At 48.4% G+C, this 27288-nt stretch overlaps 13 protein-coding genes across 13 annotated transcripts; 8 read left to right on the forward strand and 5 right to left on the reverse strand.

Moving 5' to 3' along the window:
* Positions 1 to 621: 621 nt before the first annotated feature.
* BDW43DRAFT_295872 (uncharacterized protein) lies at positions 622 to 1898 on the forward strand (the record flags this gene model as incomplete). The annotated part of the gene is made up of 4 exons (XM_032044122.1): positions 622 to 765; positions 833 to 931; positions 1007 to 1527; positions 1616 to 1898. 4 exons carry the CDS (start codon positions 622 to 624, stop codon positions 1896 to 1898), a joined length of 1047 nt encoding a protein of 348 aa, XP_031906249.1.
* Positions 1899 to 2100: 202 nt separating this feature from the next.
* Positions 2101 to 2751, forward strand: dph3 (CSL family zinc fnger-containing protein). The gene is made up of 2 exons (XM_032049974.1): positions 2101 to 2387; positions 2450 to 2751. The coding sequence occupies exons 1-2, from the start codon at positions 2193 to 2195 to the stop codon at positions 2507 to 2509; spliced, it is 255 nt and encodes an 84-aa protein (XP_031906250.1). The 5' UTR covers positions 2101 to 2192; the 3' UTR covers positions 2510 to 2751.
* Positions 2752 to 3060: 309 nt separating this feature from the next.
* Positions 3061 to 4163, reverse strand: BDW43DRAFT_257989 (frataxin family protein). Its single transcript, XM_032039928.1, has 2 exons — positions 3693 to 4163; positions 3061 to 3534 (listed from the first exon to the last, which is right to left on the reverse strand). Exons 1-2 carry the CDS (start codon positions 4050 to 4052, stop codon positions 3262 to 3264), a joined length of 633 nt encoding a protein of 210 aa, XP_031906251.1. The 5' UTR covers positions 4053 to 4163; the 3' UTR covers positions 3061 to 3261.
* Positions 4164 to 4275: 112 nt separating this feature from the next.
* On the forward strand, positions 4276 to 5736 carry BDW43DRAFT_257990 (uncharacterized protein). The gene has a single exon (XM_032039930.1). The coding sequence runs from the start codon at positions 4360 to 4362 to the stop codon at positions 5617 to 5619; it is 1260 nt and encodes a 419-aa protein (XP_031906252.1). The 5' UTR covers positions 4276 to 4359; the 3' UTR covers positions 5620 to 5736.
* A 32-nt stretch (positions 5737 to 5768) lies between these two features.
* BDW43DRAFT_3832 (SNARE-binding exocyst subunit SEC6) lies at positions 5769 to 8452 on the reverse strand. Its single transcript, XM_032049983.1, has one exon. The coding sequence runs from the start codon at positions 8164 to 8166 to the stop codon at positions 5887 to 5889; it is 2280 nt and encodes a 759-aa protein (XP_031906253.1). The 5' UTR covers positions 8167 to 8452; the 3' UTR covers positions 5769 to 5886.
* A 167-nt stretch (positions 8453 to 8619) lies between these two features.
* On the forward strand, positions 8620 to 9452 carry BDW43DRAFT_257992 (mitochondrial 54S ribosomal protein uL30m). The gene has a single exon (XM_032039931.1). It carries the CDS (start codon positions 8827 to 8829, stop codon positions 9109 to 9111), a length of 285 nt encoding a protein of 94 aa, XP_031906254.1. The 5' UTR covers positions 8620 to 8826; the 3' UTR covers positions 9112 to 9452.
* BDW43DRAFT_257995 (sphinganine-1-phosphate aldolase DPL1) lies at positions 9453 to 11694 on the reverse strand. The gene is made up of 4 exons (XM_032039932.1): positions 11466 to 11694; positions 10873 to 11350; positions 10681 to 10814; positions 9453 to 10633 (listed from the first exon to the last, which is right to left on the reverse strand). The coding sequence occupies exons 1-4, from the start codon at positions 11558 to 11560 to the stop codon at positions 9622 to 9624; spliced, it is 1719 nt and encodes a 572-aa protein (XP_031906255.1). The 5' UTR covers positions 11561 to 11694; the 3' UTR covers positions 9453 to 9621.
* On the reverse strand, positions 11695 to 14227 carry hcsA (homocitrate synthase). The gene is made up of 5 exons (XM_032039933.1): positions 14205 to 14227; positions 13734 to 14138; positions 13578 to 13658; positions 13460 to 13527; positions 11695 to 13402 (listed from the first exon to the last, which is right to left on the reverse strand). The coding sequence occupies exons 4-5, from the start codon at positions 13501 to 13503 to the stop codon at positions 12439 to 12441; spliced, it is 1008 nt and encodes a 335-aa protein (XP_031906256.1). The 5' UTR covers positions 13504 to 13527; positions 13578 to 13658; positions 13734 to 14138; positions 14205 to 14227; the 3' UTR covers positions 11695 to 12438.
* Positions 14228 to 15404: 1177 nt separating this feature from the next.
* BDW43DRAFT_305208 (DUF4448 domain-containing protein) lies at positions 15405 to 16402 on the reverse strand (the record flags this gene model as incomplete). Its single annotated transcript, XM_032045755.1, has 2 exons — positions 15405 to 16216; positions 16282 to 16402. The coding sequence occupies 2 exons, from the start codon at positions 16400 to 16402 to the stop codon at positions 15405 to 15407; spliced, it is 933 nt and encodes a 310-aa protein (XP_031906257.1).
* Positions 16403 to 17242: 840 nt separating this feature from the next.
* Positions 17243 to 18539, forward strand: BDW43DRAFT_258005 (uncharacterized protein). Its single transcript, XM_032039934.1, has 3 exons — positions 17243 to 17760; positions 17832 to 18226; positions 18280 to 18539. The coding sequence occupies exons 1-3, from the start codon at positions 17446 to 17448 to the stop codon at positions 18332 to 18334; spliced, it is 765 nt and encodes a 254-aa protein (XP_031906258.1). The 5' UTR covers positions 17243 to 17445; the 3' UTR covers positions 18335 to 18539.
* A 19-nt stretch (positions 18540 to 18558) lies between these two features.
* On the forward strand, positions 18559 to 20018 carry BDW43DRAFT_258006 (aminoacyl-tRNA hydrolase PTH2). The gene is made up of 2 exons (XM_032039935.1): positions 18559 to 19029; positions 19142 to 20018. Exons 1-2 carry the CDS (start codon positions 18717 to 18719, stop codon positions 19444 to 19446), a joined length of 618 nt encoding a protein of 205 aa, XP_031906259.1. The 5' UTR covers positions 18559 to 18716; the 3' UTR covers positions 19447 to 20018.
* Positions 20019 to 20048: 30 nt separating this feature from the next.
* BDW43DRAFT_258007 (U4/U6-U5 snRNP complex subunit SNU66) lies at positions 20049 to 22812 on the forward strand. The gene has a single exon (XM_032039936.1). The coding sequence runs from the start codon at positions 20296 to 20298 to the stop codon at positions 22333 to 22335; it is 2040 nt and encodes a 679-aa protein (XP_031906260.1). The 5' UTR covers positions 20049 to 20295; the 3' UTR covers positions 22336 to 22812.
* A 537-nt stretch (positions 22813 to 23349) lies between these two features.
* Positions 23350 to 25500, forward strand: BDW43DRAFT_258008 (putative aspartate aminotransferase). Its single transcript, XM_032039937.1, has 6 exons — positions 23350 to 23670; positions 23734 to 23812; positions 23918 to 24558; positions 24609 to 24896; positions 24950 to 25009; positions 25071 to 25500. Exons 1-6 carry the CDS (start codon positions 23551 to 23553, stop codon positions 25170 to 25172), a joined length of 1290 nt encoding a protein of 429 aa, XP_031906261.1. The 5' UTR covers positions 23350 to 23550; the 3' UTR covers positions 25173 to 25500.
* Positions 25501 to 27288: the final 1788 nt, after the last annotated feature.

The following is a 27288-nucleotide window of genomic DNA, read 5'->3' on the forward strand; positions in this document are numbered from 1 at the left end:
AATCAGCTGTCCTTTGGTTGTTTACCTGTGCTACTACGCCAACCTTTCTGTTTGTCTTTTCTTTTCTACCTTTAGCGATACTGTTGCGTTGGAAGATGGTCTGATCTTTCTATCAGGCGCCTGCTATTCTTGTACATAGCCCTTTACTTCTATCGGGTCCTTCAACGTCGCGTCTTGAGCTCTCCACTTTCGCTCGTTTGCATCTGGTGGCAAGGTCCACAACCCTATGAACACACGAGGTATACTTTTGCCTGTCTTTCATGGTGACTCCCCCTGCCAACGCTTCGTTGGATATTGCGTTACGTGTGCATTGCACCGAGCTTAGTCTCGCATAGGGGCGGAGGTTCTTCAGTTGCAAGCCGATGCGCAGGGATTGCTCTTTGAGGAGAGGGTTGTGATGGCACCAAGTGCATGTATGATTACGAAAGAAATGTGAAAACGGAAGCAAAAATTTATGTACTTGTTTGCATACTCCTCCCGTAATGATATGTAGACAATATTCATTTTATATACGAAGGTCTTGGCACAAATGTTTGGTTTTCACCGCCCGATTTGCAATCTTATCTCCGGGTTCAACTTGTCCCCCATTTCCATCGTTTAGAGAATGCAACCATCGCGACAATGATACCCCCCTGTGATCCAGCAATTCTTGAAAACAATCCGCAATTCAAAAGAGTTTACCAAAATTTGACAACAAATTTGCTCAAACCAGATGCATCAACGCGTGCCAACGATGCGCAGCCTGCCAGAAAGGCCGTCTTAGAAGTACGTCTATGCACTAGACGATGAATGAACAACAAACATACTAAGTCGAGAAAACCTCGTGCCTTAGGAATTAAAAATCTGTCGCACTCGCCATGCGAAAAAGCAAATAAAAAAACAAACACTGCGAGAGCTAGCCTTTGATCCAGGCAATAATTTACCGGACGATGTCAGCATGACTCCGCAAGACCCTGAAATCAAAAAGAGCACTATGAACTGACAATCATGCGTGACTTCTTACTAGTTCCGAGACACAATTATGATCATCAGCTTTTACTTGGACTCGTCACCCAGTCAGCTCGACCTAGACGATGACGACCTCGATGGAGCCGACACGCTATCACTCCTGGCTCCAGACATCGATAAATTCTACTCGGGCCTTCCTACGTTAACCATACCCTTTTCAAATGCGATTTCCTCTTCTTTGGATAACCTTCGATTGATCGCTCATGCAGGCGACGTTTCGGACCCTCCATCTACGGAGCCCCCGCGAACCCGGCTTAGGGCCCGTCGAGCCCCTGTTACCCTTTCCTCACGGCTCGAAGATCGACTGCGCCAATTACGTCAGAAACAGCTCTCCGAGCTTCCCGCAACTCGTACGCGAATGGCAACGACGGCGGCGGAAGTTTTGGCGACACGGGCCGCGGTGCTGGAGCGTACGGTGACGTTACTGGAACGCGCCAAACACGGAGCTCTTGCTAGAGCAACTAAAGCGAAGGCGGAGCATCTCGCTATAGTTGCCCAGAGTGTGGAGGGGAAACTAAAGTATGCTTGACCCCAATCGCTTAAACTACGTTAAATGCGAGGGGATTGCGGGGGTTTATGAGAATCTGAAACTAATTGAGCCTGATAGTATGACGAAACTGGATATTTCGGCCACAATAAACACACCCGAAACTATTAATGCGCTCAGCCGATACCGTCGGCACCTCCGAGACACTCGAGAGCGGCTGGAGGAGAGGCAAACCTCAACTTTGGAGAAACTCAAGGCGTACGAGGGGATCGACCCAGGAGCTACAGAGAGAGATGGGAGGAGAAGCCAATCAGAATCTGGTCCAATGAAGGAGATTACCCGACAATACGGGGATTTAATCCAGGAAATTGAAGACGTAAGATTGGAGATTGAAAAATTATGAAGGGGTGGGTAGGTCTTGTTTGTCCTGGTCAATTACTTCTCTCTAGAGATACCCTTGTTCGGAACCACGCTTTTCAAGGGCCTTGTCCATAAAAGTTGACACTTTATGCAACTTGAAGTTTATATACATTGGATGCCCTCCAATTGGACGATCCAGAACCAACCAATAACCATCACCCCGCAATCACCTGACCATCCCACCAAAAGTTTTCCGCCGATAAGATTCATTAATCTATACACGGATTGAATCTCCAAGATCCACGCCACCTCAATTCAAACATACCAACTCTTTAAAATGGCCGACGAAGCGCTTTCCATCTACGATGAAATTGAAATCGAAGACATGACCTTCGACCCCATCCTCCAGATCTACCATTTCCCCTGCCCATGCGGCGACCGATTCGAGATCGCGATCGATGACCTTCGCGACGGAGAGGAAATCGCCGTTTGCCCCAGCTGCAGCCTGATGATTCGTGTCATCTTCGATGTTGTACGTTATCAACTCCTTGGTCTAAATATTAGTACACTAGAGTTCTCGCTAACATCGCCAAGGACGACCTTCCTAAGGACGATAACCAGCAAGGCTCTGGCGCTGTTGCAGTCCAGGCCTAAATTGTTCAAAGGGGTATGCCAATGAGAATGACAGGGACTATAAATTGATACCGGGGATATGACCGTGGCTCATGCGTCATTTTACACAACTCGAGGAATCTTAGCTACTCGTTCGTGGACTGGAAGAAAAGTATAGAAGCTCGGTCTTCACTACGGGACCGCTCGATGTCGGAGGCACAACACAGCTCGGATGCCCGTACTCGCGCTAGTGGAGAGTAGCATCGTGCTGATTGCAAGACTGAGATGCTAGTGGGGATCTATGATGTGAGGGGAACCTGCTGCAGGGCTCGGTTGGCTGGAGATTTGGGTTGAAAAGGTAATGTGCCTTTGGCTATTTCGGGGCTTTGTGCGAGATGAGGCCCACTATAGGCATGAATTGAAGAAGCGGTGGTGATCGCATTGCGCGATTTTGATAGCGACATGGTGCTACCGGGGAAGGCTCGCCTACCAAATTGCTAGTTTGCGTACCCGAAGTACGCAATGTTTAGGGGTTCAATAACCTAGTCTCGAGAGGGTAGCCAGTTATAGGATTCAAACAAGCATATTGTATTATGTCTGCACAACAAGTATATGGTGTAGCACTCCGTGCCGAAATGTGTAGTCCACTGAAGGCCCAGAGGTAGTCTCCTACATAAATCAAAAACTCCATATCCTACATCCACCATGATTTTTAATAATCATGCTCCCCCCAATCAAGTAAAAGAACGCATCATGTATTTCAATCGCATACCACCGTAACCCGAGCAAACCATTCACAGCTCCTCACTATAGACATCCTTCGGGATATTTAAGGTCAACTCGCTGTTTAACAGCTCCGTCAGATTCGACCCATCCCGAAGATAAACCCATTGCCCATTAACAAAGGGCCTAGTATCCTGCTTCTCGTACATGTGGTCGCCCTCCAAAACCCAATCGTACCGCTTAGGACCCGAGATGGGGGAGCTGAGCCAGATCTGCTTGTTGGGTGGTTGCTTGTTCAAGACATAAGTGCCTACACCGGGGAGGACGATGTTCAATACTCCGGCCTGTACACATGATTAGCATTAGCACATCCACTCCCAATAAATCTCGCGATAGGAAAAAGATAAAGCAAGGAAAAAGAAGCAACAGCGGTAAGTGGTATTTAGAAAACTGGAAAAAGGAAAAGGAAAAAGAATGAAAAACTTGGGTGGGAGAGACACACACTATACTCAGCCTCTATGTCTGCCCCCTCCTCTTGGACCTTCTCTATCTCGGTCTGAAGCACATTGAGATAATGTTCCGCGTATTCATGGTACTCTCCATCTGTCAATGGTGAAGGCTCGGTAACGTGGCTGGCGATGCCCGCGACGTTGTTGGATTGTGGGTTTGGGGCAGGAGGGTCCGATGAGCCCGGGAAGATGCCTTTATGAGCTGAAGGGGTGCAATGGAAGCCCCGAGGGGATGAGCGATAGGCCGAACTGGACTGAGGTTGGTAATGGGTAGCTGCTGGCGCAGTGATCCGGCCGACGCGGAGGGACGGGCGAACGGCCGTGGGGCGAGCTCGAGGCAGGCGGGAGAGCATGATGGGGTTGTATGAGATGTTGATCGAGTGACGATAGCTCTTTTGAAATAGCCTAGACTGACGGATTGAAAGGGGATAATGGGAGGGAGGTGCAGGAGCAAAGAAAAGGTGGAGGTGGACTTTAATGGCATCATAGCTTATTTGGAGCTTAACTCCATTCGGTCTGACTTTCTCCGCATTTTTGATTTCATCATTCGATCAACCGCTTACTCCTATATATAACTTATATACTGCGTGTTGATATCAATTCACCCTTCTTTGAAAAAGCAAGTCTTGGGGAACCTCATCAACCTTAAGTCCGATTTAAATGATATATCCCAGACCGAGCAGGCCTCTCACAACATCCGTGACTCTAAGACTCATATTCTGTCGCTCATACCATCCCAACCATTTGAAAAGAATGCCTGACCAGCAAAAGAAAGAGAAAAGACCACCACTTACCCATTTTCTCTGTCTCCCACTCGTCAACCCAGTATCTCTTCCCCAGTTGGAATCCTCTCTAGCAACATTCAAAGCCTCTATTCCCCGCCACGCACCCCGATATGGAGCACCAAAACAGCCACTCATTCCCGACAGCGCGCTCCGGCCCGTCGGCACCCTACACCTAACCCTAGGTGTCATGAGCCTCCCTACAAACGAACGCCTAAATGAAGCCATCAAATTCTTCCAATCGCTAGACCTAACCTCCATAGCCCGCGAAGCGGAGGACATCGCAAACGCTCGCGCCCGCGGGAAGCAAAGAAATGCGCCATCAGCCCCGGCTGTACAACAATCACCTAGGCCGGGAACTAGGGATGTAGTAAATGGAGACCTATCCCATGAACGACCTAGTCCAAATTCTCAAGCGGATCCTATCACTCTGGTCAAGGATGCTCCAAGCCCGTTCACCATCTCTCTTGAATCTTTACATGCGCTTCCGCGGGCAAGCGCCGCGACAGTTCTATACGCGGCGCCGGTCGATCCCACCGCTCGCTTGTATCCTTTCTGCAAGATACTACGCGGAAAATTCCTAGAGTCTGGGTTCCTACAGGGAGAGCAGAAGAAAGAGCCCAGCCACGAAAACGGGGCCAATGTGCCTTCGAACGGAAGCACACAGGCTGCTGGACAATCTATACCGTCGAAGCTGAAGATCAGGCCGCTCTTGCTGCATGCTACGGTGGCGAATACGATCTATGTTCGTGGGAGGCCACGGGGTGAGGGCTCGCAGAGGGGTAGGGATCGCGGAAATACTCGATTCACGTTCGATGCACGGGATATCATTTCCCACTACCGGGATTATTATGTTGATAGTGGTAGAGAGACGCCGCGATCTGCTGTGGTTAGTGTTTCCAGAGGTGATATTGAGCAGGCTCATGAGGATCTATCGGAGAATGAGGACAGCCGCTCGGCTAGCGAGGGGAATCCATTTGTCTGGGCGAAGGACTTTCGCATTGAAACGGTGTGTATCTGTGAGATGGGTGCGAAGAAGCTCGATCCAGAGGGCGACAGTAATGGGGTGAATTCGCGCTTACAGGAGCAATATTTTTCTGTGGTGGAAAGGAGCTTGGACTTTAAATCATCCAGTTAGCAACGTATTCGAGACGATGGTATGCCGGTGGATGCGTGGAGCGACGAGGGCGATGTAGATATTCCTTCGCTGTTATATACCCAGAATACAGGCAGTTAATGGACATGATTGACTTTATCTTCGATGATTTGTTTCTAGTCAAAACGAGCATATACATTGCATTCATATTATAGGATACATCTTGGTGACAGCGGACCCAGCCTCGGACCAGAATCAACTCCTAACGCCACGCTGAATAGAGCATTATCACCCTTAGATATCATTCAACTACCTCAGCCGACTCATGAGAGTCTCCATTCCTCTCTCAACTGACAACTCTGCGGCCTTGCCCTTGATAGCACTGATCATGCTTCTCTCGAAGTCATCCCTTGTCCTAAGAACAGCCTCAACCCATGTCAGCTGAAGATCCCAGTATTCCCTCTTGAAATCCTCATAGACCGCAACAACGGCAGGTCCCTTCTCCGATTCAAGCAAACGGACCAACCAGTTGACAAGTCGCCATTTCTGCTTGATAGTACCGGCAAACGAGTCCGGATAATTCTGGAAGAAGGCGAACACGGTGAGAACGTCGTCCTTGAATTTGTCCGTGTATGGATCGGCGTTTCGGCGGAACTTAACACCCCGGTTGCGGATCGACGACATATACCGGACCAAGAGTTCGTCAGAGAGCTCTTCGACCAAAATGTCGATAAGAGACGGATGTAAAACAGGGGAATAATCGGCCATGTAATCTTCGAATGTAGAGGTGATTCGCTTGATGGCAAAGTCGCCATACCATTTCTGGGTGAAGAATTCAGGAATAGTAGCACGGAAGTCGACGGCAAAAACCACCTCCACGAATTGAGTGAGACAGTATGTACTTAGATCTACGTAGCCGTCTCGCAGCGCATCCAGCTCGGGTATAGCTCGTGCTGCCATATATTTCGGGTCGACGTACGTCTCGAAATCGCGCTTGAATCTCGTCAAGTAGCCGAATTGTCCCGTTTCATCATGGTCATCGATGCAAGCAATCTGGTCATTGGCCACGGCAACAAGCCAGTCCTGCAACAGTTGTAACCCATCGAGCTGATCGCCGCCTGGTGCCTTATACTTGGCGCACTCGTCCTCGATAAGCGATTGCCAATTGGTCTGGCGGGCCTTGAGCACTCGGAACATGGCATCAATGATGCCTTCGACCAGATCCGTCCGGGAAGAGGCAGTAGCTGCCTGAATCTGTTCATGGATCATGCGCCACATATCTGGAAGGGTTTTCGTGCGGAAATAGCCGTCTGCGTTGGTGTCAAGAGAATCAGGGATGCGCTCCACCAGGCCTTTCCTATCAGTTTCTGTAATCCGGTCCATCCACTCTTCGACGGCTTTGATGATAATGTTCTGCCACTGCCGAATGAGCTCAGGTTCACGGTCATCAAGAATGTTTGGCCGCAGTTCTGACTGCTTCCAGCCGAGTTTGTTCATCTTCTTGTAGTATTTTTCTCCCCAGTGGATAATGGAGAGCAGGTTATCTGGTGGTAACTCGGGATCATTGATCAGGTCCACGAGGAAGTCGTGCATCATTCGGTGATAAATATCGGTATATGTTTTATAGATCTTCCACTTCTTCGGCATCAACGACTGCATACCTTGTTTAACAGTAAAAAGATCATTAAAAAACCACCGGAAGCTCTTATCTAGGATATCCGGGTCTCCTAGGAAATCCTCCTTAGTGCTTTCGAACTGATTCTGTGCGTAGAACTCAATCGCCTGAAGAAACTTTTCCTTGTAACCTCTGACCGTTTTAGGGCCCACGTTCATCGATTTGAACCGGCCTGCCAAATCTTGATGGTCCTTCTGCGCTTCCTGCAAAGCGCGAACCGTTTCATCCTTCTTCTCCTCGTTCATGACAACAACAGCCAGCCGAACAACCATGCTTGGATTATCCGACTGCACAAGGGGAATAAGATTCATACAAGCAGTTCCCAGATGATCATCGAACCAGTCGATAACATTATCCAGACCCTGAAAATAATCCTCCAGCGTCGCTTCACTACTCGAATCTTGGGCCTTCCGTATTTGATCCATCGCCTCATCACGAAAATCTCTCAACTTAGAGATCTGCATATGGGCCCGAAGAAGATTCGGCTGATTCTCAAGTTCATCATCATCCTCTTTTAGGAGGTTCTCAACCTCAGCAAGATCCGCACTGAAGTTCTCCAGACCCTTTTTCATCGTCAAGACCGCTTCAAAGTTTCTTTGCACTTTGGCGAGCCGATCAATCTGGGAGAAGTCCTCCACGCTCGATTGTGACTCCGCGCATAATTTGTCGATCCCCTGGAGCTCATCTTTCGTCTTTGAAACCTGGCGTTGGCCTTCGGTTAGGGCGTTGATGCTGCGTTGTACGGTCTCTAGCTGATCTCGGAGACCTTCCCGGAGCTGGGAATCGACGGCTGCCTTCTTCCGCGAATATTCTGCTCTGAGCACCGCGATCTTGTCCAGATCTTCTGGGTGACGGAGGATATCCTCTAACCGGGGTAGAGCCACCGTTCCTTCCGAATCCCCGCCTCGCACCATTTCAACACTTAAATGTAAGTCGAGACAAAATATTACAAGATCGTTCAACCCAGCCACTCCGCAGTGCAATCCAGAACCCAGAGCGTTAAAGCGATTGCTATAAGGATATCCGGACCGACGCAATCGCAAATGCCGCCGTGATCAGTAGTACATCAAAGTATACCCCTCTCAAACGCGCAGCGCTCCAATACAGGGTAGAATTTCTTTCAGTCGTATGTAGAAGCACAAAACGATAGCAGCCATGCACACGCTACTATAACTTAGAATAGTCAATGGCACATCCCCGCGTTTCGCCCAAGCAAATCGACTGCCAAGTTGAAACGGGGCGTTCGGCCCACCAAGAAAACACCGGCAGAATACCCTCCACGTGACATTCCGCCTCGGCGGCCAACTGGATCGGATAGCCAAAAATCCCGCCGTGATGGTTCGATATACAATTATCTGTCTTGGAGCGATTGATCCATATCCCAGGACCAGAGCACCGGATTGGACTTCGATAAGTCAGGCTTTCCTACCGTATAAGGAGACGTCAACTCTGCGTTACCTCCTCCGAAGACCAATTCCCAGGCCGAGCCGCGAAAATTACCATCCCGAGAAAAACTACTCCGGAACAAACCCTATACAGACGAGTTAACTCCTACTCCAACACGTCCTTTCGTCATGAGCTACTTCCGCGTTACCCTCGTACGATCCGCGATCGGTCTCCCTCGGAGAACAACAGACGTTCTCAAGGCCCTGGGCCTCAAAAAGCGCATGGCAACTGTGTTCCACCGCGTGTCTCCGTCAGTCGCCGGTCAGATCATGAAAGTCAAGGAACTGGTCGAAGTGCGCGAGGTTGACAGACGGTTAACGAAACAAGAGGTTCGTCTTGAGCGGAAGCCTGATCCAGGATATTACATTGAGCAGACCTCGGGAGCTGAGTGGAAGGCGAGCAGAAGTCAATAGATGTTTGCTCTCTGTGGTTGATCACTTCTTAATTCCTCTTTACTCTTTGCGCGAGCGTCGCCTGGGAGGCATTGGGAATGATGGCAACTATTGTCAGCTCATGATTATGCTAGAGTGGTTGGATAAGTCGGTTCCGAAATTGGTTGGAACATGTTTGTGGTTGAAAACTGTTTTCTATCTCTGCTTGCATGGAGCGGTGCTATTACTTTTTCATTTTTTGTCTCTTTATTCGACATGGCTTATTGTACTATACATACTTTGCTACTGTGTTATATTAGGTCACTGGGAATCTATGTGAACTCGAAAATATCGAGTTTTGACATTAACTTGCTAGCATTTAAAGATAAACTGCCGTTCTTATTTACGTTAGCAAAGGTGAGGCTGAATGTAACGCCAGCAACGCCGTTGTCCCAAGTACGTTGCAGGAAGACACGTTTTGTCCAGGTCATAAAAGGACTTTTCACACCCAAGGAATATTAACAATGTATTCTGGCAATCAATATAAACCATCTAGGCTTTGTACAGAGTATCAAGGAAACCTTCTGCCAGACGACTGACGATACTTTTATCCGGCATACTGCCGGCTACGCCATACAGTGCTGCCGTGTCACCACGCTTGATGATATATGACTTTCCCTGGCGTTTTCTTTCCTCGGCCTTGTCCAGTTCCTTCTCGACAACCTCAATGAGGTCTGCAGTGAGCTGATCGATTGCAGCTGATGTAGGAACAGTAAACGCTACGTGAATCGCTGCGGGCGATTGAAGAGCATTGAGGTGCCAACCCTTCGCCGACAAAGCGTCGGACATATCGTAGATATCAACGGCACCATTTTTGCTCTGGAAAGCAACAACACTGATCATAGGCTTTCCAACAACAACAAGGTTCTTCGATAAGAGCGGGTGATCCCTAATCGACGCCTCGAACTTCTTTGCTGCACCAACAATCTCAAGGCAGCTCTTGATGTAACCAGACTCTCCAACACTCATCAGACTGGCCCAGCAGCCCGCGATCAGAGCACCAGGACGAGATCCGGCCACGGACGGAGATGCATAAACACCACCGGACCAATCAGGATAGACAAAATACTGATAGCTGCGGTAATTTCGGTTCCGGTACAGCACCACGGAGTTGCCTTTGGGCGCGAATCCGTATTTGTGCGTATCCACACTGATGCTAGTCACGCCAGGGAGGCGGAAGTCAAATCCGCCCTCCTCTTCATATGGAGATGGGAAGCCCGCCTTCTTAAGGAATGCGATCACAAAGGAGCCCAAACAGCAATCGACATGGAGGGGAATTTTATAAGCTGTAGCAAGACGAGACAAAGCAGGAATATCATCAACAATACCATGAGGGAAGTTTGGCGCCGAACCAACAAGAAGGACAGTATTTGGGTTGATCAAACGACGCACGGAGGGGATATCGACCTTGTAGTCTGGAGCCGGGCAAGGCACCCGATGCAGCTTGATTCCGAAGTAGTTGCAGGCCTTGTAGAAGGCGGCATGAGCGGTATCAGGAATGATCCTAGAACTGTCAGCATATGCTGTTGCTGCTGGGTTGCTTGTACTCACATTTCAGGCTCTGTCACCCCTCGTTCAGCATAGGCCTTTTGTCGCGCGCCCAGACAGGCCATCAGGATAGACTCGGTACCGCCGCTCGTAGTAACACCAGCGCCATCGGATGGGGCGTTGAACAAAGCGAGTACCTGTACTCACTCATGTAAGTCATCCGATCCAGGCTATTTATGAGAAGATCCAACCTACCATAGCAACAACTTCAGCTTCCATCTTCCGGACACCGGGGAAGACATCCGGGTGGATGGGGTTGGCGACGCCAAACTGCCCAAACGCTTCAGCCTGGAGCTTCAGAAGATCCTGTCCACCATGATACACAGCGCCACTGACGCGGCCATCCTCCCAACGGGTATGCTCCAGATTTGCCAGCTTTTCAAGCTCGGTACGGATCTGTTCGGGAGTCCATCCTTCCTTGGGCAGATTCAGATACCTCGTGACGTCAGGACCGCTTGCGATAAGTTTTGTCTCGAGGTTCTCAATCGCCGATGAAACTTGCTTGTTCACCTGGCCACGGACACCGGGGAAACGCAGGAATATGGAGTAACAGAAGAGACGGATTGCGGCGTAGATATTGCGAATGCTACCAAAGATACCATAACCCCGCAGAGAATAAAACGTTTTGCGAACGTAGCGAAAAATAAAGAGGAAGAATACAATGTTCCTGAGACTGTAGTTCCATTATTAGAGAACTAGCGCATCAAAATGGGGAGCTTCAGAAACGGTGCATTCGTGCGACAGTGTACAAGTTGTGGGCGGGGGGAGTGGAATGATGTTCCACTTACAGATCCAAGTTTAATGCCGCCAACTGCGCATTTGGAGCTCGGCTGTATCCCAACAACTTATTCTGTAAGGCGACTGGGAGAACCGAGGACGCCATATTGATGCAAGGAACAGTCTCGAAGACTGATAAGAAAGTGAGATGGCCTCCAGAGTTAAAGATAAGAATAATGAATTGGACTGGGGAACGGGTAGAAGGTCGGAACAGGGAAATGGATCCGGAGTAAAGCCGCCGTTAAGAATGCCGATGAATAATGCCTCGGCTGGTGCCGCACATGCTCTTCCAACGTTGCATTGCATATTTTAGTTCCCCAGGTTTATATTTGCTTGTATAATTTTCATACTTAGTCTAGTACGTTTTACCCTCAGAGCAGGTTAGAGTAATCTTGGAGTATTTTCAGTATCTCTCAACGTACTATCGAAACATATGTGCGCCCGTACCGTATCATCAACGACTACCTTTAGAAATTGTAAAACATCGATTGTTGCAGTGAGGCAGAGCATAATAATCCGCATTAGGAAATCGGAAAGGACTGAGTCGCAAGATACGTTGCAGCTATACAGTAGTATACGAAGTTGTTAGATACTAGTTCAACATCCGAGGTCCGAACAGCTACTTGAGACACAAATCACCAAAGATATTAAAATCTGTTTCACGTTGAGTGTATCAAAGGGGAAAAAATGCAGTCATTCAAGTCTGCAGGTTATATACAAATTTCCCGAGAGACCAATTGCGTTCCTAACACCAGTCTCACCTTCCTTTTTCATTTCCAGGGACAAGACTTTTGAACACCCGATAATAATGGAGCCCGAGACAAATAAACAAACATCGAATCATGAAAGACCACATCTTCCTTGTCGGAAGTCGCTGAGAAATACGAACGTTCTAAAACACGGGGCCTTTTAGTCCAAAAAGGAAATTTTGACATGCAAAGGGGAAATAAAAGACACAATAGGGAATAAATAAGAGTAATTTTTTTAGGCAGGGAGACCAGCAGTAGCGGCAGCGGCAAGCTCCTTCTCCTTGGCAGCAAACTGAACCTGCTCATCAGCCGTCAGATCAAGAAGAGGCTTGTTCTCACCCGACTTGAGGTTACGGTAGTAAGCACGGATGATACTGTCGGCATCGTCCACAGCAATGGGACGGATATCAGCAAGAGCCTTGATCTTAGCTGTGCACTCCTTGTATTGGGTGTCGGTCATCTCGATATTGAGCTGCTGAGCACGAGACTTGATAGCGTTCCAGCCAGTCAAACGAGAGGCAAAGTGAACGTATCTGGTCATGCCGAAGTCGGCAGGGTTGATGATCTCGTAGGTGCTGGGGTTGTTCAGAATGGCCTTGGCATGGATACCAGCCTTGTGAGTGAAAGCGCAGAAACCAGTAATGTAGTTGTTGAAAGGAATGTTAACCTCAACCGCTTCGGCGACGAGATCTTCAATATCCTTAAGCTTCTCCAGCTTGTACTTGCTCTTGACGTAGGTAGGGTCGGCAACCATCATACGGGCCATGAGACCACCAAGAGGGGTGATGCCGTTACGCTCACCGATGCCCAGAACGGACGTATCGATGTGAGTGGCACCAGCCTCCAGGGCACAGTAAGCGTTGGCAATGGCGCAGCCAGTGTCGTTGTGGAAATGGGTCTCAATATCGCAGCCAACAACACCTCTAAGGACACGAACGAGTTCGTAGACCTGGCGAGGAGAAGCGCAGCCGACGGTATCAGCAATACCAACACGGTTCACACCGACCTTGTCAACGGCGGAGTAGATGGACAGGAGGTCGACGAGGTCAGAACGGAAAGAGTCCTCGCTAGAGAATCGGATCTCGATGCCCTTGGACTTGACGTATTCAATGACTTCAATAGCAGCGTTCTTGATGTAGGTCATATCCTTGCCATGGGAGTGCTCGCGAAGGTAGGACGAAGTTCCAATGACGACATCACTACACAAAATTGTAAGCACGAGAGATACAAAGGGAAAGCTTCCCGAATCTACTTACACTCCATCAACACCAGTCTCGACGGCAACGCGGGCGTCGTCCATGTGGCAACGAATGTGAGTAAGGATCTACCGAGTGGGTTAGTGCCGTAAGACACAATTTGCAGAATTCAACGTACCTTGGCCTTCAAGCCGAGCTTGCAGATGGCCTCGCAGTCACGTCTCGACTGCTCGGATGCACAAGGGCTGGTGAGTTCGATCTACAACAGGGCGACTTGTTAGCTCAACTTGTTTTCTCAACAATGTGCAACAAATAATTCCTGGGTATGACTCACATAGTCGACGCCGAAATCATCCAAAGCCTTGGCTATCTCAATCTTCTTCTCGGTATCGAAGAAAGCGTTGGCGAACTGCTCACCCTCACGGAGGGTACTCTCGATAATTTGGAAGCGGGAGACATTGCTAAGGAAGTCGGTCACACCGACGTTGTGGCCGTAGGGATTCCGGGAGGCTGAAGGGTGGGGGTTCTGGCGTGTCTCAACAGCAGTGAAACCAGGGTGGTCACCTTCAGGCAAACGTCAGTCAAGTCTTAAAGCAATGGGCATCTTTCATCCTTACCGGAGCCATTGGCAACGGCTGTGTGCCCATTGGGCTCGTTGTCTGCACCGGGGCACATTGTGACAATATCTATGTATAGTGGGGTAGAGTCTGGAAGTATATTGATTGAGAGGAAATAGACACTGCAAAGAGTTTGGAGTTAGACAATTTGTGAGTTGAAGTAAGAGTAAATTTATAGAGGCACCTACAATGAGTCACAGGCCCAAAGCTCAGACGCTCATATGAAATAACTGGGAAATACAGGAAAGAGTCATAGAGAGGAAAAGTGGGTGGAGTCCATTTAAAAGGCGGGCGGTCTATTCTTTTCGGGGGTGACTCTCGGCCGCCTTCAACAGAATTGCGGCAATGAAGAAAATTTCACAGGCCGAGCAACCAGAGCGCTTCCTTTGTGTGGGGAACCAAATGTTGCCCAGAGCGCTTGCGGAAGCCCCAATTGCTCATCTTTGAGGATCTTCCCCAATCCACAAGTGGCTTAGCGTAGTGCTGTAGTAATACGCATTACTATTCCTCGCTGATATCGATCTATCGCCCCTAGGAAAGAAAAGAGTTTCGCCACCAAAAGAGTAAATATGTACGCACTCTTAAATTATCAACAATTAACTCTCGTGACTCTAGGGCTGGAGTACTTTTTTCCCTCTCCTCTTCGCATCCCTGTATGTATCATTACCACCAATACCACTAACCCTAAGTATTTTGGGGGCTTATTTTCTTTCATATGCTTCCTTCCACAAGGAGTTGGTCACTGTTTGATACTGGGAACCGACATCGGCATTGGTTGCAGTGATTAGGGAGGGGCGCCCGATAACTGGACTGTGGGCACTTTTACCTTTTAGAAGATTACACCTCCTACTAAGTTAGCAAGATCCAGGGCACTACCCTTGACTTGAGAAAAATTTGGAGGTCTAGAAAACACATGATTGATAATCCGATTTAATTCAGGGCTCTCGCTACGAAGACTTGGGTAATCGTTATGTTCTACATAACTGACACCCGCAAACGGTTGGGGTTTTATCAACGTCATTGCCTCCGACACCGCCCATCATCGCCTAGGCAATGAATGCCTACTAATGGCTTTTCTTTGCTTTCCGGTTAGGCCCTCACAGGAACCGTACTTTCATGATTCATACCTCCCCCAGGACCCAGTCTCAGGAATATTAATACCTCATACAATAACTGCATAATCCATGGATTGTGGTGTTCATGTTGTAATTGAATGCGTTTTTATCAGCAGAGACTGATATAACGACGAAGAATATATAGTATGCGGTTACTACTATGTAAAGGGCTTTCCTCTCATGATTCCTTCCCCCTTAAAAGCACGGACAAATCCCGACAGAATGTCCAGTAAACCAGACCCACGCAACGAGCATGACAGTAGTGTGTTTTGATCACCTTTTCCAGCTCTTCAATCTCGCTGAATCCTGCCTAAATGCAAATCTCGCAGTGCGCTCAATCTCATTATACAGCTCGGGATCTGCTACTTCAGACAAGCCGGAGTCGGTATCATCCGTATACTTTTTCAGCGCTGAGGCAGCATCAGAGCGATAAGTTTCGCTCCTATTCCTGCGGAGGCGCTGATTCTTGGATTTTCCAATCCCATACCCTGTGCCTCGAGATCCCGTTACACTCTCAAGACCAATCCTTCTGCTGTCCCGCATACCAAAGAATAGACCAGCCACAACAATGAAAACTACCCCGAGGCTTACAGGGAGGCCAATAAAGAGAGCCATCTTATTGAAAGCCATCGGAGGGGAAGGCCTATAGTGCTCTGCAGGTCTCGGATGAAGGGTGATCATCGGACCCTTTCGAACACTCGCTCGCATGCCCGACGCAGGGTCAAGTTCGATAAGGTAAAGTGTCAGATCGTTTTGCGCCTTTCGCTGGAGCCATTCCCTGCGCATATAGAGGGGAAGGTACCCGTAGCTGTTGTCAGTTCTTCCGGAAGTGAATGCCGAGTCTCCAGCGGTGGAATTCGAGTACCTCATCTCTATAGTAATAGAAGCATTGAGGGGATAGAAATCGGCATTCCACGTAACGTAGTAAGTGGCGTCTACCACAACCTCAGCTCCATTCTGCGGGAGACAGAATGGTGCGAAGGGCCCATCGAGATCGGTACAGACGGGGAAGTCATTTGACGAAGCTTTGTTCATCTGCATGTGCGCAGTTGCAGTTGTATCGGGCTTTCCGATCCAATCTACCGCTATAATGGTGATTAATCTCTCCGTGCTTGACTATACCTCACTTAAATTAAAAGATAGGACCTACCAGTATTAGACCCGAGATCATTTGCTGTGTTTATCGCAGCGCCCAGGCGGGAACTGAACAAGGCAATTGTCGTGATCGCCAATGCGACCTTGGTAGGAGCTATTACGAGGAGGGACCTCATTGCTCCTAGTATAGCTGCAAATATGGAAGTCCACAATAAAGTATGTCCGAGTAATAGCATTTGATGATTCTAGGTTGGTGCTTCATGGTAGTTACATTATGAGAACTGAACATGCCGTGTGAGTGATACTGGTGAAAGGAGAACTAGGGAAGGTGCCATGGGAGTAAAAGTATGAAATGGATTAAGTCTCGGAAGTCTTACCTTCCTGGAAAACTTTCAGGTTATCTTTCCCTGTTACTCGTGCTTATGGATCTCTACTTCACTGTATTCTATAAATCAATGGTTTGTCGATTAACCCCTCTTTCTTCTTGTGGTCATCATGCATAGGCTACTCTTACTCTTCCTAATAATAGAAGCCCATCGCGATGATATATTATTATTGATACAGAGACGTTCTTCAGATAGTTGACTTCAACTAATTATTCGGTAGCTAGCTGGTTCTGAACTAGACCTATAATGAGAAGGATCGACGCGTTTGAGTAGTATAGATGATCCCTAGGGCGTTGCAAGAATTTGTTCATCGTGAATTAGAAATAAAAAAGTTGGACGTATCCTAGTTTCTTTCTTCTTCTTCTTCTTCTTTGTTCTTTAGTACCTTTGTTTATCAAGAATAAAAAGTATAAGGATTGAAGTTTAATTTTATGTATAAGGAGTAGTCACCAATATGGAAGTATGTTTATCGTGTCGATGTGATTTTCTTTTCCTTCCATTGTATGCATAAATTAAGTAGCAAGGGACTGTCAAAGTGGATTCCCCCGCGACGGACGGAACGTGATTCGCTCCGGGTCTAGTTAGTCCCGTCGCGGAGAGACCACTTTACGTTTATGCCCATCGTGGCCGTTTCACTTCTTTCACAACTCAGGTGCCCGTCTTCCTCGCTGCCTGCTGTCCGCACTTTGGCCTCTCAACTCGTCCATTTATTTCCCCAAAGTGTGCTTTTTGTTTTCGTAGCCAATACAGGTTCGTCCCCTTGAAACTTTTAGTCCGTTATCGATCCCCCTATTCCCCGGTTGCTGACCTCCGCATATTTGCCTCTCAGCATCATGCGCTTTATCCAGCTTCTCCCCCTCCTCCCAGCGCTTGCTGTGGCGCAAGAGCAGGCTCCCCTCGCGGACCGCGTCCAGGGTTGGTTTAACAAGGCCAAGTCGTATTTGCCAACGGCAACCCCGGTGATCCCTGCCGTTGAAAAGGTGGTCGAACAGAAGAAGATTCAGGAAAAGACCGTCACCCCATTCAACCTGACTAACTGGCAATCCATCCTGGCGCCATCCGATGAGCCCCAGGACTGGCTTCTTTTTATCACTGGTGGGAACAAGACATGCTTTGGACGTTGTGCTCAAGCAGAGAAATCGTTCAATGTAAGGGCCCAAAAATAGGGGTAGTAGGCACATGGACGTACAGGCGGGTCTAGCTAACCTTTCTCGTCTAGGAATCCGTTCTTTTATTCTCTGCTGACCCGACCTCGCCCAATCTTGGATACCTGAACTGTGAATCGAACCAGGTCCTCTGCTCCGCCTGGTCTGCTGGTGCTCCCTCTGTTTGGTACTTCCAGGTCCCTGCTCAGGTCAGCGAGCAACGCCCTGCCACTACTCTCCACACTGTGTATCTGAACTCGACAACTGTGACCCCCGGGACAATTTACAAGGTTCACTCCGAGAAGACCTATGAGAACAAGCCCGCCTACGAAGGCCCCTTCCACCCTACCGAAGGCTGGCTTGCGCAGAATGGACTCCTGGTCCCTGCTGGCTATGTTATCTACGCTTTCAGCGCCATCCCAAGCTGGCTCTTCATGATCTTTATCAGCTTCTTCAGCAGGACTATGATGTGAGTTTTGACCGACTCGATCGCTGCCTTCTTTTACTGACCACCTGGAATAGGAGCCGCCGCGTCGGAAACACAGGAGCTCCGGCCCCAGCTGCTCGTTCTAATTAAACATTGCTGTTCATGAGGATGATGCTTGCTTCAATGTTTCATGATCAGGGATGTGTATATAATGAATTAGCGGTATCTAAGAGAAACTTGGATAACTTTGGGCCTTGATCACATTATCTATCTATTCTAACACAACCTTGCTCTCTTACAAACATGTAATAAAAATTGAAACAAATTAGAGCTATAGTTAATCATTCTTTCTTCCTTCCCTTCAACTGCCGTTCAAAGTAAATACTGTGTAGACCACCATGCAAGGTAAAAAAGCAAAGCGGCCATTGTTGATTGGGGGTGACCCGCACCCACCCAAACCGGGTTTAATTCCGCGCCATCACAGAAAACCACCCAAAAACCCATCCCATCAAGCTGCAACACACCTCCCAAAATGGCTGACTTAAATCATACCCCCCCCTCGACGACGGCATATGTAGTCGCCACCGCCATAATCGCCGGTGTAACGGGCTACTTCATCGGACAAGGCGCCTCCCTGGGCCTATTCTCCTCGAATGAAAAAGAAGGGTGGCCAAACAGCTACAACGTGAAGGTGCCCCAACACTCCTCAGACGAAGAGGACGATGACGAGGAAGAATCCGATAGCGAAGAGGAAGGCGATGGCAGCGAATTAGCCAGTTTCGATAAGAATAACGAAGAGGTGAAGCTAGTTCTTGTCGTCCGGACGGATTTAGGCATGACGAAGGGTAGGTCTACATCTTTTTTTCAGTGCGGCTTACGGGATGCGCTTCTATCTTCTTTTTGCTCCGTGGCTTTTTTGATATCTAGGGGAAGACATGGCTAATGTGAGATTGTTAGGCAAAATCGCTGCCCAGTGCTCACATGCTACCCTCGCCTGCTACAAGTATATTACCGCCCACTCGCCGAACTCGCCTTTGTTGCGCCGCTGGGAATCGCAGGGACAGGCGAAGATCGCGCTGCAGACTAAATCGGAGGAGGAAATGGAGACATTGCAGGCGCAGGCTATCAGTCTGGGTCTCTGCGCCAGGGTCATCACGGATGCTGGCCGGACGCAGATTGCTAGTGGAAGCAGGACGGTTCTTGGAGTTTTGGGGCCCAAGAGTGTTGTTGATGGCGTGACGGGACACTTGAAGTTGTTGTAACCGTACTTCTAGAGTAAAGTTGACAATGACGGCCCAGTAAGGCAGTCAGTCGGCAGTTACTCCGACAACGTACATAGGAAGAGTGACGTTGACTCGGCAACACTACCTCCTTGCGCGTTGCATATGGAGTCATTTGTGACTTTACGAGATGTATGCTCAATTGATCAGTCTTACTATAAGAGAGTCTACCAAGCACTACTATCTAGTATAGCCCGTACAGATTGAAGCGACAAAACTACGAAGCGTAGAATAGTTTATGTTGGCTAGTCATGGTTTTTCCCTAACCTCATGGGCCGACGGCCAAATCGGTGAAGGGAGTAGGAATATGACGCCGCCGAACACCAGGCTCTCCAGCCGAGCATCACCAAGATGGGAGCTCAAGACCGGAGTGAACACCCGATGTTGGCTTTTAATCTGAGATCTGTCGACCGGAAATAAAAGACCATCCAAGAAGAAGATGGCTCCTTAAGTCGTCGAACTGTCCAGTAATCAACCGAGATGCAGTAACAGACTCCTTCAAGAAGAAGCGCTTCCACACTCAGGATCTCTGGACACAGATCCGTGTGTGTTCGGTTGAAGAAGAAAAAAAGGAACGAGAAAATTATCGATCCAGCTTTTATCTTTCGCGCTAAAACACGCGCTAACAAGTTTGCCGCGCTAAACCTTACCGAGACGAGTTGCGGTTAGGTAAGCCCCGCCTGGACTCTCATTTCACCTCTTGTAATCTATCGATGATAATCGGGCGCATGAGGTCTCTATCGCTTTATAGTCCACACCTTACACCACCGCTTCTATCTGTCTTGCTTATCTGGTGTACTTTTCTTTGATATCGCTTACTCAGTCGCCAGAATGGCCGACGCACTTTCGATCGAGCAGAACAACAAGATTCGAGTGGCGCTCGGTTTAAAACCACTCCCCGTCCCCGGTGCCGACGCCTCTGGTCCTGCCTTTGAAAACGACGGCTCGAGCTCATCTTCCGAAGATGATGAGCCGGGAAGCACACTCGAGTCGCGTGAGGCGCTGGCCTCCTCGAACTGGAAGAAGATTCAAGATGAAGCGGAGGCGAAACGGAAACGGGAAGAACGAAATGCAGTGATCAGAAGGGCGCGTGACGAGGCTCAAAGAAACGTAAAACTCCAGGGCCCGACTTTAGGAGAGTCTGCAGACGCGGAGGTGGACACGAAGACTTGGTTACAGCAGACGAAGAAGCGACAGAAGAAGATCGAGAAAGAACGCGCGCGCAAACTCGCAGAAGAGCTCGAGGAGCGTGCTCGTGCAGCTGAATATACGGCAGAAGATCTGGCTGGTGTCAAAGTTGGACATTCTGTTGGGGACTTTGATGGGGGTGAGGATCACATTCTTACGCTGAAGGATGCAACGATCGATGAGAACGAGGAGGAAGGGGACGAGTTGGAGAATCTTGATCTCAAGGAGAAGGAGAAAACTGCGGAGAAGGTCGAACTGAAGAAACGCAAACCCGTCTACGATCCTACGGAAGAAAATACCGGAATACTAGCACAGTACGATGAGGAAATTGAGGGCAAGAAGAGAAAGCGATTCACGCTCGATGCCCAGGGATCTACAGTCGAGGAACGGGATGCCAAACGACAGGAAATCTCGCAGAAGTTGAAAAAGAATATCATCAGCCTTGACTTCGAAGCGGAGACCCCAACTTCTGATTATATGGATGTGAGCGAAATTAAGCTCAAGAAACCCAAGAAAAAGAAGGCCAAGGCGACAAAGCAACGTGCTGTTATGGACGAGGATGATATATTTACTATGACTGAGTCGACGGATACACCAAATGGAAACTCCATGGAGGTCGACACAAGTAATGGAGAGCCTGTATCAGCCCCCGCGGCCCACAAGCCCGCTAGTGAGGATGTCTCGTTTGTGGATGATGATGATCTGCAGGCTTCTCTTACACGCCAGAGACGTGCTGCTTTCAAGAAGCGGCAGAAAGTACGTCCTGAGGACATCGCACGACAACTTAGAGAAGAAGCATCACAAACGCCAATGGAAGTGGAAAACTCTGGCGAGAACGAGGAAGAACCCGGCCTAGTTATAGACGAGACCTCAGAGTTTGTCTCTAATTTACAGAAACCCACACTTCCCGAGCGCCGGGAAAGGCGGACAACAACGCCCGCTGAGGAGCCACGCGCCAAGTCTGAAGGCCCTAGTATCAAGGAAGAGCTACCGGAGGATGGCGATGTGGATATGGAACGTTCATACAATAATATCGAGGATGAGGAAGATCTTAAAGCGCGTATCAAGAGTGAAGAAGCTACGGCGAATCAGCAAATCAGCGGTACGGGTTTGGAAGAAGAGAGCACCCTGGATCAAGGTCTTGGTGCTACATTGTCTATGCTCAAGCGGCGTGGCTTGGTCAAGTCGTCTGATGCGGCAGAGCATAATTCGCTCATCCGAGATCGACAGCGCTTCTTACAAGAGAAGCAGCGCCTCGAAACTGAGGCCGAAAAACGTGCTCGTCTACAGCGTGAGCGTGACCGAACCTCTGGAAAGCTCAACCAGATGTCTGCTCGTGAAAGAGAAGAGTACGCGAGGTGGGAGAACAAGCAACGTGATCAACAAGAAGCTCGTCATATGGCTGAAGTCTTTAACCGGGAATACAAGCCTGATGTGCAACTCAAGTATGTGGATGAATTTGGCCGCATGATGAACCAGAAAGAGGCATTCAAGCATCTGAGTCACCAGTTTCACGGCAAGGGAAGTGGTAAGATGAAGACGGAGAAGCGACTGAAGAAGATTGAAGAGGAAAATAAGCGAGAGGCGATGAGCGCATTAGACAGCAGTCAGCATACGGGTATGAATAATGCCATGGGAGCGACGGCCCGGAAGAATCGTCAAGCTGGTGTGCGACTGGGATAGATCATTGCAGCGATGATGTATCCTTTAATATCCTAGGCCGTTTCTGCGATGTTGATGCCTTTGCCACTCATGTATTTTGATTCACTATATTTCGTTGTATAGCTTACAGATACCAAGAATAGAAGCAGCGCTTAGCCCGGTATTTGCAACGGATGTTCCCGGTTCATCACCGTGGCTATATCTTTGTTTTTGGAGAAACTTGCCCCAAAAGTCGGAAAAAGGTCCAGAACCGTCAGCAGTAAGGTTGTTTACGGCTTTATTACTTATGGTTATTGACGATCAATGACTTGGCGTGTGGGGAATTTAACCGTTACAGCGCTGTCAGATTCCGTCTCCATCCGACATAATTGTCAAAACTGGAGGTACCTTGACCAGAGTCAGGGTGATCAATAAGGAGAGTTGTGGAGGATTTTAAATATTCTCATGTATTATGGCCATTGCTTTCAAGGAGTTCTTCGCTGGAAGTCAAAGCAGGTAGTAGATATGGATTGATGTTATAAGGGGGAACGACAAAACTCCAATTTACCCCAAACTCCGTGAGGGGAAAGGGTTCTAATTCTAAAACGGAGCGCGCCCTGTAGCCTCAGGCCACGGTGGGCCAGGGTTCTCAAAGAGCTCACCGAAAATCCGAACAATACAGTGGCACCATCCTGGAATAGCAACGGACATTCGAGTTATTTATTTTCGTGCCTAAGGGTCATACTACCATCCGATCTGCTATCAGATTCATATTTCCCGAGAGGATGGAAGGAACGTGTACGGTATGGTATGGTATGACTTACAATGATCGGCTTGCCGAAAGGTCTATGTAGGGGTTATTGTATTATTATTCCTCTTTTTATAGAATAAATCAATGCCCTTTCCTCCGTCTACTCCGGGATATATGAGTTAATTAAAAAAAAAAAAAAAAAAAAATCCCGCTCGGTCTGACACGCTGAATGATCACCGCCGAAAGTTCTTACTCTTGAAATTTAATTTAACCGTGAGTGCGGAGAGGGTGACCAATCCGAATCGGTCAATCCCGCTCCCCGGAATCTCCCTAGTTCACATGGGTCGAAAAATAACACACACGCAGCATCTCCGATTATTTATCTGCTCGCCTCCCTTGTCCGATCTTGTCCTTCTCTTCTAGGAAACTTTTTCATCTGAGGACCTTGCAATTGATCCCTGTCCCTTCCATCTTCTCCCTTGAATTGCATCTCTTATTCATTAACGATGTTGTCCACCCTCAGAGTCGCTGGCCGTAAGGCTGCTTCGCGTGACGCTAACTTGCGCACCGTCATCGTTGGTGCCAGACATGCCTCGGCCTGGTCAAACGTCCCTCAGGGCCCTCCCGTAAGCTCTGCAATGCATTGGATTATTGAATTGTATTGTCGTTATTGACTCAGTCGATTTTAGGATGCTATTCTTGGTATCACTGAAGCTTTCAAGGCCGACTCGTTCAAGGAGAAGATCAACTTGGGAGTTGGTGCTTACCGTAAGCAATTCCTTCGCCGCCGCTGGGTTCACTCAATCCGACCATTACGCGGCAGGGTCTTTCGTCTACTCAGAAACTAACTTCATTCGAACTTTGAATTGACAGGTGATGACAAGGGTAAGCCTTACGTTCTGCCCTCCGTCCGTGCCGCAGAGGACAAGGTTGTCGCCTCTCGCTTCGACAAGGAATATGCCGGTATCACCGGTATTCCTTCCTTCACCAAGGCTGCTGCCGAGTTGGCCTATGGAAAGGACTCCTCTGCCCTTAAGGAAGACCGTCTCGTCATCACCCAGTCCATTTCTGGCACCGGTGCCCTGAGAATTGGCGGTGCTTTCCTGCAGCGCTTCTATCCTCACGCGAAGAAGATCTACCTTCCCACCCCTAGCTGGGCTAACCACAACGCTGTCTTCAAGGACTCCGGCTTGGAGGTTGAGAAGTACCGCTACTACAACAAGGACACCATTGGTCTCGATTTCGAGGGTCTGATCGCTGATATCAAGGCCGCCCCTGAGAACAGTATCATCCTGCTCCATGCTTGTGCCCACAACCCCACCGGTGTTGACCCCACCCAGGAGCAATGGCGCCAGATCAGCGATGTTATGAAGCAGAAGGGCCACTTTGCCTTCTTCGATATGGCCTACCAGGGCTTCGCTAGCGGCAATGCTGACCGCGATGCATTTGCCCCCAGACACTTCGTGAGCGAGGGTCACAACATTGCCCTCTGCCAGAGTTTTGCCAAGAACATGGTAAGGATGACAGTACCTCGGAGTATGCGCTAGTAGCTAATCCGTTATAGGGTCTCTATGGTGAGCGTGTCGGTGCCTTCTCTCTGGTTTGTGAAAACACCGAGGAGAAGAAGCGTGTGGAGTCTCAGATCAAGATTCTCATCCGTCCCTTCTACTCCAACCCCCCTGTCCACGGTGCCCGTGTCGCCTCCACGATTATGAACGACCCTGAGCTCAACCAGCAGTGGCTTGGAGAGGTCAAGGGCATGGCTGACCGCATCATTGAGATGCGCGCTCTGCTCCGGAAGAACCTGGAGGATCTGGGCAGCAAGCACGACTGGTCTCACATCACCAGCCAGGTAAGCAACCCTTTGGAGAGCTAAATGATAGTTGCTAATTAACCATGCTGTAGATTGGCATGTTCGCTTACACTGGTCTTAAGCCCGAGCAGATGGATGCTCTTGCCAAGGAGGTACGTAATGGTTATCAATACAGTCGCCTTCCAAAGCTTTGATTTACTAATGATATTTCAGCACTCCGTCTATGCCACCAAGGATGGCCGTATCTCCGTTGCCGGTATCACCTCCGACAATGTCAAGAGACTTGCCGAGTCTATCTTCAAGGTGACCGGTTAGACGAACGGGGTTGAGGCTGGAGTTTATCCTAAAATACATAGATCTGCCGGGGCGTAGCCCTCTGTACTGATATCCGACGTGTTTACATTAGCATCTTCTTACGAGCATTATATTTATGGTCTAAATTTTCTTGGATGGTTTATAATATCTTTCCCAGTTATCCCAATTTTACGATTAGTGCAAGGATAAGTTGGTCGATATTCGTAGTGAAGGACAACATTCATTGGGGCATCCCTATTGAAAATACTAGTCTTATCCCCTCTGGATTCTAATGGGACATGATATGGGATATATACCCTGGGGAATTTGTAGATACCACCTAGGAAGGAAATCAACTTCATGAAGATCAAATCGAGAACTCTACGTATTTGGTCGTCGCAGTATACATGAATTAATTGAGCTGGCTACTCCCCACGCTAACCTAAAAATAAGGGTTTTTACCATACTTCGTAGACCCAAACAATGAAAAGGGGCACAACCCCGACGGAGGACAGATATCATATGGGATCCTCTATAAGTAACACCTAAAAGCTTTACGGCTCTGATCAATTGCCTTGCTCGGCCCTTGGTTAAATTCGGGGTAAAATAAGATAATAGGGGGGAAACAAAGCCCTATACTATCTACAAAAGATCCAATTGGCTGTCCCCAGGAATAATTGGGCTCCCTGGACTACCGAGATTAGGGACAATCAGAACAAAAGTGCATTCTGGTAAAATTAGTCTCCATATAGTAGCCATGATGACTATCTCTAACTGTATGTCCCTAGACTGATTCCCCCTAAGATAGACCATCTCGATAATGCTAAGGATCATCGATATGATCATTCTCTGATCGTCAGACACGATCTCTATACGGTATCTTCTATATTATATAACCTCTATCTAAGTTGAGTACCATACGATCACCTATAACTTGGTATTTATTTGTAACTTGCCGCTTGGTAGCTGTTGCCATTCATCTTGCATACCTTTACCGAGTACACAGAACACCGACAGGAACAGCGATCTGAATAAGTCACTAAGCAGCGAGTTGTAGTCTACGATTATAACCGAGATCCTCCAGCATCTTGGACAGAATATAAAAGAGGTCAATCTGACCATCTGCGTTGTTAGGAACAGAATCGAAACCCACCGATATGCAGAACCTCCCTCAAAGCAAAGACCTCGATATGAATGAAGGAGATCAAATCAGGCTGTATAACGGAAGTTAGTGACTTAAAAAGCGAGGGTCCAATTCATGACTTTGCACAAGAGGTGGCTGTAGAAGCCAAAGTTATGAAGCAGTGGCTGCCAGTCTCTGTGCGGAGGCAATGTACACGGCTTTTCTAGGGGGGTTACATTTGCGTGTTCGAACCACCTACGGAAATTTATAGTTGGAGGGGTGTGCAGCCACTCGAGTCTGAAGGAGACCTAGAGGAAGCAATCGGGTGACTTCTTGTTGGGGTCTATAACGAAAGGACTATATGAGACTGTCGAGAAATCATTCCCAGATGAGGAGAACGTAGGAGCATCGTAGGTGGTGCCATCACCTATAGCTCCAGCTTCGGATCTATTGACATTGGATCTTTTTTCTCTACTTTTGATAAAGGCTAAATGAGTCTTAGCCTTTGTATACATCTTGCAAGACAAGGCATACAATTGTAACCAAGTCAAAATCGACAGGTCACTTGAATAGTCGAAAGATACCCGCTTCTAGTGAACATCCAGGTTCAGTACAGCCAGTCGAGCTGATGTAAAGGGAGATTCAAATAATCAAGAGGGTTGACAGGACATAATGGGCCAGTTTGACGTCTACCTGCATGTCCATTCTATTCAAAAAAAAAAAAAAAAAGAATCGCGCGTTATGCATGCTAACTAATCGGTCAAGGACGTGATCATACCACCAATTTAGGAAACAGCGTGTTCTCATTCCGTCTGTGATGGGGCTTGTACCGTGCTCTCCCACAAGCATTGTGTTATTGTCCTCTTGTACTACCCAGGAATGGTCTCAATTGACTACAGGTTACAAGCTTATTACCATAGAAGCTTGAAGTAGCGAGGAAACGAGCTGGATAAGACAGGCTGCAAAAGATGTGTATCAATGTGTGGATGCCTTTCAGCTCCCATCAGTTGACTC

The sequence above is a fragment of the Aspergillus alliaceus genome (assembly GCF_009176365.1).
Source record: "Aspergillus alliaceus strain CBS 536.65 unplaced genomic scaffold BDW43scaffold_1, whole genome shotgun sequence".
Classification (NCBI taxonomy): Eukaryota; Fungi; Ascomycota; class Eurotiomycetes; order Eurotiales; family Aspergillaceae; genus Aspergillus; species Aspergillus alliaceus.

Bases quoted from the DNA above. Each gene is read 5' to 3' on its own strand.
- BDW43DRAFT_257992 (XM_032039931.1), top strand. From the start codon at position 8,827: ATGAGCTACTTCCGCGTTACCCTCGTACGATCCGCGATCGGTCTCCCT.
- dph3 (XM_032049974.1), top strand. From the start codon at position 2,193: ATGGCCGACGAAGCGCTTTCCATCTACGATGAAATTGAAATCGAAGAC. The intron at 2,388-2,449 runs GTACGTTATCAA...AACATCGCCAAG, and splicing joins TTCGTGTCATCTTCGATGTT to GACGACCTTCCTAAGGACGA.
- hcsA (XM_032039933.1), bottom strand. From the start codon at position 13,503: ATGGACGACGCCCGCGTTGCCGTCGAGACTGGTGTTGATGGAGT. The intron at 13,403-13,459 runs GTAAGTAGATTC...AATTTTGTGTAG, and splicing joins GAGACTGGTGTTGATGGAGT to TGATGTCGTCATTGGAACTT.
- BDW43DRAFT_257990 (XM_032039930.1), top strand. From the start codon at position 4,360: ATGATATATCCCAGACCGAGCAGGCCTCTCACAACATCCGTGACTCTA.
- BDW43DRAFT_258005 (XM_032039934.1), top strand. From the start codon at position 17,446: ATGCGCTTTATCCAGCTTCTCCCCCTCCTCCCAGCGCTTGCTGTGGCG. The intron at 17,761-17,831 runs GTAAGGGCCCAA...TTTCTCGTCTAG, and splicing joins AAGCAGAGAAATCGTTCAAT to GAATCCGTTCTTTTATTCTC. The intron at 18,227-18,279 runs GTGAGTTTTGAC...CACCTGGAATAG, and splicing joins TTCTTCAGCAGGACTATGAT to GAGCCGCCGCGTCGGAAACA.
- BDW43DRAFT_258007 (XM_032039936.1), top strand. From the start codon at position 20,296: ATGGCCGACGCACTTTCGATCGAGCAGAACAACAAGATTCGAGTGGCG.
- BDW43DRAFT_258008 (XM_032039937.1), top strand. From the start codon at position 23,551: ATGTTGTCCACCCTCAGAGTCGCTGGCCGTAAGGCTGCTTCGCGTGAC. The intron at 23,671-23,733 runs GTAAGCTCTGCA...AGTCGATTTTAG, and splicing joins ACGTCCCTCAGGGCCCTCCC to GATGCTATTCTTGGTATCAC. The intron at 23,813-23,917 runs GTAAGCAATTCC...TTGAATTGACAG, and splicing joins CTTGGGAGTTGGTGCTTACC to GTGATGACAAGGGTAAGCCT.
- BDW43DRAFT_257989 (XM_032039928.1), bottom strand. From the start codon at position 4,052: ATGCTCTCCCGCCTGCCTCGAGCTCGCCCCACGGCCGTTCGCCCGTCC. The intron at 3,535-3,692 runs GTGTGTCTCTCC...TCATGTGTACAG, and splicing joins ACATAGAGGCTGAGTATAGT to GCCGGAGTATTGAACATCGT.
- BDW43DRAFT_257995 (XM_032039932.1), bottom strand. From the start codon at position 11,560: ATGGCGTCCTCGGTTCTCCCAGTCGCCTTACAGAATAAGTTGTTGGGA. The intron at 11,351-11,465 runs GTAAGTGGAACA...ATGGAACTACAG, and splicing joins GCGGCATTAAACTTGGATCT to TCTCAGGAACATTGTATTCT. The intron at 10,634-10,680 runs GTGAGTACAAGC...TGACAGTTCTAG, and splicing joins GGGGTGACAGAGCCTGAAAT to GATCATTCCTGATACCGCTC.
- BDW43DRAFT_3832 (XM_032049983.1), bottom strand. From the start codon at position 8,166: ATGGTGCGAGGCGGGGATTCGGAAGGAACGGTGGCTCTACCCCGGTTA.
- BDW43DRAFT_258006 (XM_032039935.1), top strand. From the start codon at position 18,717: ATGGCTGACTTAAATCATACCCCCCCCTCGACGACGGCATATGTAGTC. The intron at 19,030-19,141 runs GTAGGTCTACAT...TGAGATTGTTAG, and splicing joins GGATTTAGGCATGACGAAGG to GCAAAATCGCTGCCCAGTGC.